The 13,489-nt window shown below is 40.8% G+C and overlaps 1 protein-coding gene across 1 annotated transcript in view; it reads left to right on the top strand.

Moving 5' to 3' along the window:
- The window catches only part of UBE3D (ubiquitin protein ligase E3D), a 137,791-nt gene that overhangs the window by 22,298 nt on the left and 102,004 nt on the right, over nt 1-13,489 (top strand). The window contains exons 6-8 of the mRNA XM_080934120.1: nt 5,502-5,571; nt 7,538-7,646; nt 10,026-10,189. Coding sequence (XP_080790246.1) covers nt 5,502-5,571; nt 7,538-7,646; nt 10,026-10,189 — 343 coding nt within the window. The remainder of the gene's footprint in view (nt 1-5,501; nt 5,572-7,537; nt 7,647-10,025; nt 10,190-13,489) is intronic.

Below are 13,489 nucleotides of genomic sequence, written 5' to 3'. Positions count from 1 at the left end.
AACACAGTTCTCCAGTCTAAAGACTTAGTGTGCAGAGATGGAAAAGGTGCTTTTCTTGACTGTTGTCTGTTTCAGGGCCCTACTTTGGCACTGGAAGTGGGAGGGCGCTTGTCAAAATACTAGGGAACACATTCTGGGTTTTATACTTTGTTTTGTATTTTTTATTTACTTTTATTTTTCATAAAGACTTTTAAATTTTATTTATGTGCATGAATGTTTTGCCTGCACACATACATGTACACCAGATAAGTGCCTAATGCCTTCAGAAGTCAAAGAAAAGAATTCATTCCCTGGAACTGGAATTACAGATGTTGCAGACCCTGATGTAGGTGCTGGTAATTGAACCTGGGTGCTTTTAACCACCAGGCCATTTCTCTAGCCTCCCTCTTAGTTTTTTGTTTTTTGTTTGTGTTTATTTGTTTTTAATTTAATATTATTATTTGTATATGCATATGCACAAGGGAAGGTGGAGGTTGGAGGACTACACTGTGGGTCACTCGTTCCACCAGCACACAATTTCCAGGGGTCAGAATCAGGCTTCTGAATTTGCATGGCAGTGCCCTTCCTGACCCACGGCCCTGTGTCTTTGGCTTTTTCTCCGTGGTACTACACCTTTACACTGCTTTAAAATATAACAATGGAAACTTTGGTAATTAAAATTAAAGATACAGTTTTAAAATGCCTAAAGAGCAACAGCATACTGTACATTCATCGGTGGTGAATCATCATCTTTAATATAATTAATCAGAAGATTTAACGTGAGCTATGTATTTAAGGGAAAGCAGATAGTGGTTTTTGTGTGTTTGTTTTAAGCGTTGTAATCTTACTAGCAGTGGCTTTGTCTGAGTAATCAGAGAAGGCAGCATGCACTGTAAAACACGCCTGAATATTATCCCTCTCCACCGCCATGCCTGAGCATGAAAATGGCCCTTTATGTAACATGTTTAAACAATAAAGGCTTTTAAAGCGATGTGTCCTGGATGGTGTGTGAGAATTGCATTTATCTATGCGTGTAAGGACAGATGTTTAGATATATTTAGGGTTTGTGCTGGTTTAATATGGAGTGGTTGTAAGTCCTCCAGTGCCCATGGTTTTAGTTGCCCTGGGAAGTTGGCATGGTTTCTAGCACCAGAAATGGCTTTCTTCTTGTTGAGTGGGCCTTAAGTACAAGTAGAAAGCTTTTGGTGACTGCGGGGTGCTGCTTGGTCAGGGTTATCATGCCCTGCTGGTTCTAGTGCAGAGGCGTCATAGCAAGGTAGAACCGCCCGCTGCTGGTTTTCCTTCTTGGGAGACTTGGATGCCCCAGAAGGCAAATTCTGTAAAACAGTTCCTGCCTTTCAATATTCGAGCAGAACCTTCTCCCAAAGAGTTCTGGGGAGTTAGCATAAGCAGGTGCAGTGAATATTCTTCAGGAAGTTGGGATGAACATCGAAAAACTAAACAGAGGGCTGGCAAGATGGCTCAGTGGGCAGGCCAAGCCTGACTGCCAGGTTCAATCTCCTGAAAACAAATGGTGGTTGGAGAGAAAGAAAACCTGTGTGTTGTCCTAGGACCTTCGCATATATGTGAACACACACACATAAGCATAAAACTTGTTTAAGGAACGGAGCAGAGTTCGTGACTACACTGTTGATACTCTCACGGAGCAAGTTCAAGCCAGTTAACTGACCACTGCAGGGATAAACAAAGAGCAAGGCCAAAGTCCATAGTTGATCCAGTGCATTACATGGAGAATTATTAGATCTTCATAGCAGAAGAGAGTGGTTTATAAGAAAAACAAGGACCTACAGATGCTGAATATGTGTATAGATTTGGAAGCTAATCTCTGAAATAATTATAATGAATAGTAGAGATTTTTTAAAAGTCTTCCAATAATTTCGAATGTCAAATTTCACAGAAAGAAAAATAGATAAATTTAGAATTAAAAAAGTATAGAGTCTGAAAAAAAAAAAAAAACTAGATGATCCAAAGTACAGATTTGAGAATAGAAGATTAAAAGAAAGTATTGTAGTTTTAGGTTGGTAAAAATTAGCCAATCAAAAGGAGACAGGGGAGAAATGCCTGAAACAAATCAACAAAACCTCATGCTTTTGGGACAGCATCAAGGTTTCAACACACATGTAAATGAAGTCTCAACACACATGTAAATGGAGTCTCTGTATGAGTGAAGAAAGAGGTCATAAAATAACTCTGAAGGCCTGAGAGCACTGTGGTGGAAGATAATTTTCATGAGAAGAGCTCCAGATGGTAGAAAGCTGCGGAAAGGCAGTGAATCAGGATCAAAGTGCAGAGGAAAAACCAAACACAGAAGTGTACTTCATAACACAACTAAGGAGAAGTTCTCAGAAAACTGGTGACCTCAGAGAAAGACAGAGTGCTGTCAGGAAAACTCATCACCCAACCGTACTCCTATTCAATCCAGCAAAAATTATTCTTCAGAATTACAGAGAAAGTTGAAATGTTCCTAGATAACTATATAGAACGAAAGAATCATGAACAGACCTATTCTACAGAAAACCCCAATAGGCTGAGTTCTTCAGGCTGAAGTGGAGGATGTGGGGGCAGTGTCTAGGGTGGCACCCAGGAAGGAGGAAAGGGTACGGGATATGAAGCATATATGAGGGAATTGCCACCAAAGCAAAGTTACTGAAGAACCAGGCACACCTCCCCAGCAAGGCGCCAGTACTCCCTAACACTTGCTTTGATTTCTTTGGAAAGTACAGACGGGAATGAAAGCCTACACAGAACAGAGAACGTTGTCTCCACAAAACGCTGAGCTTCTAAAGGCTGCCCCTCTCAGCCAGGTATGGGGAGTAGAGACAGGATGCTCAGTCCTAGACACCGTGGGAACTTCAGTTATTTAACTTAGTGTTGTCTATCGGGGGCTAGGAATGTCACGAGATGCTGTCAAAGTCAGGTGCCTCTCACCTTTGGAAGCAAAGCTTTCCTTTTAAAACAGATTCTTTCATGTAAATTTCAAGTACAGTGTCGTATGACTCGAGCTAACTGGCCATATATGTTGACTAGGATCACCCCCCTCATACCCCCATCATGGTTTTCCACGGCTGTGACCAAAACAGGTGAGAAAAATTTAAAGAAACAGAATTTATTCCACCTCCTGGTTTTGGATACCCTTAGTCCTTGCCTCTGCTGAGTCTGGACCCGTAGAGACTGAAAATTATCATAGTGGCTTTGGGTGGTAGAGGCTGCTTAACTCATAGGCACTATTGGGACTTGGGGCTAAGATCCAGACACAACCACCCAGGACCACCCTGCATACCTAGCTACCTTCTCCAGCTAGGGCCTTCCTACACTCCCCATAACTTCTCAGAGTACCACTACCAGCTACCAGCTGGGCCTCTGCCCTTCAACATGAGCCTGTGGGGGGCAGTTCTTTATCATGGCGTTAACGGAACCACCACAAAGCACTAGCAGTGGAAATAGACTTCCTATTGGAATTTTCATATTGTATCTAAACTGTAAATCATGCTTTGTATAATTAACAGTGTAAAAGACAGATCTGAAGGGGGCTGGACACGAGATGAATGCCAGTAAGTGTGTCTGGGAAAGCTTCGTGATAGCTCTCTAAAGAGCTATATGTATTGTAATTCAGGGGGTTGTTGATAGAGGACTAGATCCAAGTTAAATCAAGAGTTATGAGTAGAGGAAAGATGAGAGGAATCTTTAACCCTGCAAACCAAAGCGCAAAGGTCATGTGTGGGGTATGGGCAGAAATGTGGAAAGAGGCAATCCACTGTGTGTTTAATTATGCTCCTTTGGGGAAAGAGGGAAAAGATGCTGCTTGGGCTGAGCTTGAACAAAGAGTCACTGAGTGTTCTAAGAAATGATGAAGGACAGTCTACGCGAGGCCCAAGTAAGACAAATAAAAAGAAATCTGTCTTTGTGTATCAAAGTAATGCTGCCGAGTGAAAAGCAAAGGAAGAAAAAAGAAATCTTAAAAGCAACCAAGGGTTGGGGGATGACAGATTAGCTTCAAAGAAGCAGCAGTAATGGAGAGTTGAAGAGAGCGGATGGGGTTGTCAGTGTGCACAAAGAAATACCTGTTAACCCCTGGACTTCAGGGCACCTAAAAGTCCCCCCCCCTCCCCCCCGCCGACAAAGAAGCAGACAGAGTGGGTGATGTGCCGCTGGCTGTTTCCTATTAAGAGAAATTCCACCTGTACCCAGATAGAAGAAAGGGACCCCAGAAAGCTCAAGGAAGATTGATAGAAGAGGTGGTTGGCCATGGCCCATGGGCAGCTGCTGTGTGAAAACAACTGGCTAAGTGGCTCTGGAATAAATGAGTGCCAGTGGCTGAGCTGAGGCCTGAAGGGTCACTGTGTGACATGAAATGACTCAGTTCTGTATGTGACAGTAAGACCTCAAAACAGTAAGGTGAAATTGACAAAAGTGAAAGAAAACGTATGTTCATGTTTCTAGATATATAGTAATATTTAATAATCATTGCATGTTTTTATTGATTACATTTTTTACCTTTTTCTGTGTCTTATAAAGCAACCGTATGTAAAAAAATACCCTACTTTCTGGTATTATTGTAAATGGACAAATTATCTTATTATTTTAGTTACTTCTGGTTTTAATTTGACCTGCTTAAAACTTCAATTATGTGTGAAATTCCGCTGCCTAGATAACAACTTTCTTCAGCTTTTGAGATTTTAATTTGTTTTTGCCATGTTTAAACTGGTATTATCCTCTTTGTAGTTTGGCAAGTACTTCACAAGTTTCCTTTGAGATAAAGTGGTCAGTTTGGTTAAGACTTCTGCTGGGAGACTTCTCTGTAGTTTTTTCCACTTCTGGTGGCAATATGTGTGCAAACCTGTCCATTTTTTCATAAACACACACCACGATACACTTACCATCTTAAAATGTTTTGTTCAGTGCTAAAAAAATTAGTTTGTTAGACATTTCCTTTGTTATTCATGAGAATAAACTTTTCCATGAATTTTTCAACCATCCAAGACGGTTGTGTTTATATTAATGTTTATCAAATGTCTAGCCTGCTGGTTAATTATTTTTATAATCAGCAAAATAAACAGGAAGTCAGATTTGGTGAGGACTGTGTATGAGCACAGGTAGAAAATGACGTCACTGTTACAGCTCTGTGCCTTGGTCTATCCTAAATAACAAACCTCCCTCAGTGACTCTCTGATTTGTGGCTAGTCCATAGAATAAACAAAGGTCTTAACTGTGGGTCAGGACTGTGAGATCCTGACTTCTCATGTGTAACGTCTCATTAGTATAGATTCCGAAAAGAGTCCTCACCACCAGAAGTTTGGAGCTGTCTTGTACAAAGATGAAGTGCCTTTAAAACAAAACAAAACAAAACTACTTCTGGAAACTATTTATTGAAGTCCAGGTTTATCCATCTGCTGACTGGTCAGACAAAATATTTTGGAAGGCCATAATTTTGGGCCAATATGTCTGTGATATCAATGTATTGGGAAGATTTTTAATATTTTCTTTTTTTTTTTTATTTACAGAAACAACCAAATTTTACATGACAGAGGTAATTATCCAGCCATCCAAGGGAAGTTTTCCGAACATTCCAAGGTACCAATAACATATCAAGTTTCTGTATAATTTGAGGACAGGCACAATGGACTGAGCATGTAGCTCTTCCTAACTCTGTTTGGAAACAGACTTTTATTTTTAAAGTCTCTGTGAGTAAATATCAGAGGAAACAAACCACATACATACAATACTTGAAGACCAATTTCTTGCTTATATGGTGCTATAGACAAATGTATGTATATAAGTAAAACTGCAACAGATTTTGTTTCTGATCCTATGTTCAGCATATCCAGGATCATCTAATTTGCCACCCTTAGGCTTTTGAATATTAGTTCTGGGTTTTAATATTAACTTGGAAATAGAGATCAGTTTCATGGGATGCCTACTTTTTTTTTTTTTTTTTTTTTTTTGTAAAGGGGTACTTAACTTTTAAAAGTACCATTGTTTTCTTTTACTCTATTTTTCATAAACAGAAGTTAGCTACAACATATACTGGTTAGTTTTTGCGAACTTGACACACACTGGACTCACCTGGGAAAAAGTGGCCTTGTCTCTGTCAGATTAGCCTTGTGGGCGTGGCTATGGAACATTTTCTTGACCAATGATTGGTGTGGGAGGGCCCAGCTCACAGTGGGTAATGCCAACCCTTGGCAGTTGGTCATAAATAGCATGAAGAAGCAGGCTGAGCAGCCTGTAGGCAAGAAGCCAGTAAGCAGCCTTTCTCTATCGACTCGACCTGACTTGAGTTCCTGCCATGGCTTCCCTTGATAGCTGTGCTGGTTAGGTTTATGTCATAAGCTATAGTCATCAGAAATAATTGAGAAAATGCCTCCATAAGACCGGGCTGTAGGCAAGCCTGTAGGGCATCATCTTAATTAGTGATGGATGGAGGAGAGCCTAGGCAGTTGTGTGTGGGTGGTACCATCCCTGAGCTGGTGCTCCTGGGTTCATAAGAAATCAGGCCGAGCAAACCAGTAAGCAGCACCCCTTCATGGCCTTTGCATCAGCTTCTGCCTCCTGGTTCCTGCCCTGTGTGAGCTCCTGTCCTGACTTACTTGATAATGAACAGTGCTATGAACGTGTTCACCAGAGGAACCCTTTCCTCCCTAGAGGCTTTGCTCATGGTGCTTATCACGTCAACAGAAAGCACGTTAGTACACGTGTGCTAAGTTACAACGTCCTGAAAATAAACTTGAATTTTATCCTCTTACATGTGACTGGATTCTGTACCTTAGAACTGCCACTTAAGGCAGATGAAATAGAAACGATTGTCATTAATAGTCAATTAATAATTGGGAGGACATCTCTCACCCTAGTTATGGTCTGATGTGCTCTATATACAGTGTGGATGAATGATGAGCTGTCGGTGGAGTTTAAGTCAACAGAGAAGGCGTGTGTGAGTGACGTGTTTTGTTGCTGTGACAGAAAAAGTGACTTAGGAAGAGGTTACTTTGGTTCACAGTTCAAGAGCACAGTGCTTTATGGCAGAGAAGCGATGGTGGCCGGACCTTGAGACAGCTGGTGACACTCTGCACAGTTCTTGAAGCAGGGGGTGACAAGTGCTGGTGCTCAGCTTATTTCTCCTTATTCAGTCTAGGAGCCCAGTGCATGGACCGGTGCCACCCAAAGTAAAGGTCATTTCATCTTGGTTATCCTAAGAGAACCCCTCATACCCCTCATAGATACGGCCAGGAGTCTGTCTCCCAGGCGGTTCTACATCTTGTCCAAGTTGTTGGTCAACATTAATTACCACAGGGGAGTAGTTATGTACGGGATGGAATGTATTAGTGATAGCAGGCTGAGTTTTAAGGAGACTGGTACAAACACAAATACACTCTTAGTACTCCAGATGATCATTAGGGAAGACTTTAAAGGAATGGATGGTGGTCAGAAACGCCTGGCACGCAAGCTAGTGCCCCGCAGGTGCCTCTGAGTCCTTCTGACATAGTTGTTAGTTAGAATCATGGGAAGGTCACATGGTGATGAATGCTTTGTGTTGCAACAGGTCTCAGTTTGTTCAGAGCATTATTGCTCAGTGCCTGGTGGAACTCTCCTCTGCTAGAAGCACTTTCAGATTCACGATTCAAGGCCAGGATGGCAAAGTATACATCTTGGTAAGAAATCATTCTCATCCATTTTATGGCCATGAAATCCAGAGTCTTGGAAATTTTATTTAATTTTTTAGTTTCCACCATTCTATTTCTTACCTCTCAAGCCTGGAAACTAGAAGGTGACCGTAGCACTTTTAACTATCAGTTAACCTGTGAATCTAGCTCACTTCGTTCACTACCACACAACTGAGTGCCCCTGCATCTAGGTTCTAGGGATGCAGTCAGAAAACCTAATTGTTGTTCTTTGGAAGCTCATACTAAAAGTGGTGCTTTTTGCTCCTGGTAGTGGCTCTTCTGGACGTGTCACATCTCTGTAGCATTCTTGTGTCTCTTTGCAAGTTGTTACTCTCAGCATTAACTCGCTCTCCTTGTCACACTGACAGCTTGGCATTTGGGAGACAGTAGCAGGTTTGGAGGAAGATGTTGACGTTGGTGCATCTGTGCCCTCCATGTCCTGCAGGTGCCAGAGCCATCCCACCTCTGTTTGGAAGGATGCTCTATGCAAGTGAATTTTACCCAGTTACTTGGAAACCCAAACAGCCCTGGACCATAACCTTTTTCTGCATCTCTCTTCTTCAGCTCCTCAACCCGTGCAGAGTGCTTCTTATGTTCTTATGGACAACGCTTTGCTAAGTGTTCAGGGTTGAGCCAGAATGTCTTTAGGATACTCCCAGAGTGATAGACAATGGGTAGTGGTATTGTAGTTTGAAATTTTTGTTTGCTTCCTTTGTGTGTGCATGCATGTGTGAGCACACACATAGCTGGAGGCTAGGGGTCCATGTATAGGTCTTCCTCAACTGCTCTCCACCTTTTTTTTTTTTTTTTTTTTTTTGAGATAATCTCTCATCTGAAGCTCAGCCAGCTCAATTGAAGTGGCCAGTGAACCCCAGGGCCAGTGAGACCCAGGGATCCACACAGAGATTACAGCTACATGCCGCCAGCCCCAGATGTTCACATGGGCTCAGGAGATCAAACGTGGGTGCTCATTCTAGCGTATCTAACACTTTATGTCTTGAGCCATGCTCCTAGCCTAAGTTTTCTTGTGCTAAGTGATTTTTTTCTAGATGAAACCCATCTTTCAATTTTCTTCCATTGAAGTTTTATTTTTCTTACTTTGCTAGGATATATTTTTGAGATATATTCAGAGAATATGATGAATCTAAATTTCCCCCCATCTTGTCCACTCCCCAAGCCTGATGTGTCACGTTTTTCAAAGGCCATCATTGGAACAGTTTTATGCAGATGTATATAAAACATGTGTCTTCTGTCCAGATACAACCATTTCTAAAGATTCTCACAGGTATTTGAGATTTTAGTGAAACAAAACAAAGCAGTGTTACATGGTTAGCTTTTCAGTAAGAACTACGCGTATCAATGGTTGTTTCTTGTTGGTATAAATGTAGGTTGGGTTCAATTCTTTTTTTTTTTAATTTCACAGAACATTTTTATTCAAGGCAGCAGTAATGTTTTTGTTGTTAAAGATTTATTTATGTTATGTATGAATACATTGTTGCTCTGAGGGCATCAGATCCCATTACAGATGGTTGTGAGCCACCATGTGGTTGCTGGGATTTGAACTCAGGACCTCTGGAAGAGCAGCCAGTGCTCTTAACCACTGAACCATCTCTCCAGCCCGGGTTCAATTCCTTAATGACTACAATTCTACTGCTCGGCCACTGAAAACAGTGCTATAAGAACATGAATTTTTTTTTACTTCTTCAGAAGAGGGCTTTTTAGCTTAATATGGTACATTTTAAATTCAGATATCTACCACCCTCCATAATGGCCATAATCACTTACCTCTTCTAGGAGGCATTGTTGTGGCTCACACATCCTACTGACCAGGCTGGTTCAGTCGTTCCCAGCTGATGACTGTTGAATGCCTATGGCTCACACTTCCCCCTTCTGCAGAGACTTGTCCCTCTCTATATGACAGGCCTTGCCTTGCTCTGGAAGTTCTGCTACTGTTAGTGCTTTGCTCTGTCTGTTAAGTATTCTGGAAACATATTAACTTACCCTCCTCCGCATCAGCCACATAGACAATTTTATTGTTCATCTCATGCCCGTGTTCTCTCTGTTCTTTGCCTGCCTTTGCTTACATTGCTTGACCCCTCACTGATGCTGGGAGCTCCAAATATTTCAGAGTACTTATAACATTTCTATAGATGCTTTTTCCCCTAATCAGTTTAAAAAAGATTCTTACATGGTTGCTCTCTCAAATGCTACATAACGCAAAATAAAAATAAAATTTAAAAGCGTACCTTAATTATACATTATGTTTTTCTGTTACTTCCTGTGTTTTTTTTTTTTTTTAAGTGGTAATACATAATATAGAAGGAATAGCATCATTCTCCTCTGTGGACTTCTCTTTCCATCCTTTAGCTCTGGCTTTTAAACTCAGACAGTTTGGTGATCGAACCTCTGAGAAGTTCTAGTTGGGTCAGGAAGTTCCCGATGTTGGAAGATGCATCGGAAGCGGACTCCAGCTCTGCCTCAAATGCCATCAAAGTCCTCTACCAGCCCTGTATCAAGAGCAGGAATAAAGAGTAAGTTGCACTTTTGGCTTTCTTTCTTTCTTTCTTTTTTTTTTTTGTTCTATGTTGCATTTCACCAGGTCGGCACCAGGAGATCAATGAGTTAAATGCTGCTTGGTGCTGCTAGGAGTTGCATGGTTAATATTATGCTTTGTAAGTAGATAGAGTTATTATGGATGATTCCCGACAATATGCAGAGAACTTGCTTTTTCTGTAAATACTTAGCCTTTTTACTATAATCTCAGCTGTCCGTACATATGGCTACAGTCTAAGTCGGCTGCAACAACTGTGAGCTCTGCCTAAAGTTCTTCGCAGGCTCTCGGGATACAGCAGCGAGTGAAGAATCCATGCCTTGCAGCTGCCTCTGTAACATGAGGAAGAAAGAAAACAGTATAAACATTAAAAGGGTTTTATGACTTCTGCGCATGCCTGTGCATCTAGCTCGCTTAAGCTAAAGCAGCGGAGTAGGTGCTATTCCGACCTCAGTTTTACTCTAGGATAAAGGAGAGACAAAAGGGAATGAATGAGGTGAATGACAGGTTGTAGGTCTGTACTGAAAAGCAAGAAGGTTCTTCAGTTAAGATGGTGGTGAATGGAAATGTGGAGAAAAAGGCGGAAGGCTCAGGGTCTCTCAGAACCAAGGTTGATGTGGAATTCTTCTTGCTATGCCTCCTGAATGCTGAGATTACAGCATGCACTTCTATACCCAACTCATTTTTCTTTTGATAAGTTTTAAATATCAAAGAATGGCTCAGTTACATTGATAAGTTACATATTTATTATAGGGAGCATCTTTAAACTGGCTTTCTTGTGGAACATTACAAGAATTTAGTGAACTTGCCCTGTTACTGTACTCTTTGTTTTAAATACTTGATGTCCACAAAGCAGGGACATCCAGCTTCCTCCCCTGCCCCTGGGTAGTCAATAAGACTGTTTTAAGAATTAGTGCTATGTTTTAATTATGTGAGTGGCACAAATCATGTAAGGTTCAAATGAACTGAAAGTTGAATGTGTATAAAATATGAAAGTTATCTCCCTCTCTTGATTAGCAGCAGTGTTGTGCATTCAGTCCCTGCTTGTCTTCGTTCTGCGTGGACATGATTTAGATGATATGCACATGTCTTTCACACTTAACATGAACACAACCAACCCTTTTATGGGCAGGTCTTCCGGGTCAGTGTATCATACTATATGAAGAAGAGAAATGGTAAATGATGAAACCATTTCCGTGGATGGATATTTGCATCCTTGCTTTTGCTGTTATAATTGATGTAGAAATCTATACGATTATGTGGTTGTTTTCTGGTTGTGCGCACTTTGTTTTAATAAGAAGGGTTTGAAGAGGTGCAGTTGTTGACTCAAGATGTGTACATTAACAATTTTTGATGGATGATCAGATTCTTTTGTGGAATGACACTGCAAACATATTCTGACCTAGAGTTTTCTGATCAGGGTTGACATTTAGATTTTTGCCCACATGATAGCATCTAAAGAGCAAAGGTTCCATAGATCATCCTTATGTTTTATTCAGGCATGTTCAAGAACATGCTTCTGTGTCTTATGCCTTGAGACTTTGATCAGTTTTTGAGCTGATCTCTATAGATGCTGAATGTGCCATTATATATTTAGGGTTATATAGTCACTCATTAAAATCCCCTTTGTTTGTCTTTTTTTTTTTTTTAACTTATCTGTAACATAGACTTGAGAAAGCTGTTTTAAATCTCATGCAGTATAATTCTAGGAATCATTTTTTGTGGTTCTAATGTTTTTGCATTTTACAATTTGAAGGTATGTTACTAAATGCATGTTTGTGACTTGGCCATCTACCTGGTTGCATCAAGAAGACAGCTTTGTTTTTATCCATTTGCTGCTAGTTTTGTTACTAGTTGGTCTTATGTTTGTATTGCTATGTTTTCTTTAGAAACTTATCAATCTATCATGTTATCAATCAAGCTACATTTCATTATTTTCACCTATCCTGTGTCATTTTAAGTTGTGTGCCACCAACTCCCGCCAGCCTCCCCTTCCCTTACACTGAGGCATTGAGCTTTCCCAGGACCAAAGGGCCTCTCCTCCCATTGATGCTGAAACTGCCATCCTCTGCTACATATGCAGCTGGAGCCATGGGTCTCTCCATGTGTACTCTTTGGTTGATGGGTTAGTCTCAGGAGCTCTGGGAAGTCTGGTTGGTTAATATTGTTGTTCTTTCTGTGGGGTTGCAAACCCCATTCAGCTCCTTCAGTCCTTTCTCTGACTCCTCCACTGGAGACCCCGTTCTTAGTCCCATACTTGGATGTAGCCCACAGTTTTTTAGTTAGTTGCCTTATTTGTGCCGTGACTATCTTATTTGAGAGTAAAGAATACCAACTTCAAGATGTTTTCATAGTTACCCTTCAATTTTTAATGCGCATATTTAAGCTATACTTTTACTACCAATGTCTTGACATTCATGCTCTTGACTTTCATGACTTGTCTCTTGCTTCCCTCTCAGCTGTTCCTTTGCTGTGTTGAAAAATGCTGTAATTCTGGTGATGATAACCGTGTTTCTTAACCTATGCAGCCAAACCCTGCTCCTTAGCTTGCCTCTTACTCTTAATGCATTATGTCCATTATTATAGGAGTGGTGTGTGTGTGTGTGTGTGTGCGTGCACGCGCACATTCTTAAGTATTATTATACTCTAAGTTTTTGCAACCATGCTTTTTACTTTAAGGTGTATTTTGTTTTCTTAATTTTTTAAATTTTATTTTTTCTTATGTGTATAAGTGCTTGCACGTAGGTGTACCATGAGTGTCCCTTTGCCCAAAAGACCTGAAGAGGGAAAGTGTCAGGTTCATTGGAACTGGGGTTTAAAGATGGTTATGAGCTGCCTGGTGGGTGCTGGGAATAGAATCTAGGTCACAGCAAGAACAGCAGGTGCTCTTAAGGAGCAGAAGCTGTGATATCTCTCCAGCCCTGGTCTCTTATTTTGGTTTTTGGTTTTTGAAACAGAATCACAGTCTGATACCAAGGCTGACCTTGAACTCATGGTGTAGTTCAGGCTGACCTTCAGCTCTTAATGATCCTCCTACTTCTGCCTCTCAGTTAGGAATGTAGGTGTGAGAGATCAGTGACTTGGTGAATTATACTTTCTAGTGGTTCTTTCACATCTGAGCTTTTTCCTTAATGACTGAAAATATCTGACACCTATTCTGTCTCTCTGAAAATAAACTAAACATTTGTTAAAAATTGTGTATGTATGTGTGTGTGTATGTATGTATGTATGTATGTATGTATGTATGTATGTATGTATGTATGTACACACATGGCAGCAT

Source organism: Micromys minutus (assembly GCF_963924665.1).
Source record: "Micromys minutus genome assembly, chromosome: 21".
In the NCBI taxonomy this organism is placed as follows: Eukaryota; Metazoa; Chordata; class Mammalia; order Rodentia; family Muridae; genus Micromys; species Micromys minutus.
This window is presented reverse-complemented; position numbering and strand designations above follow the sequence as displayed.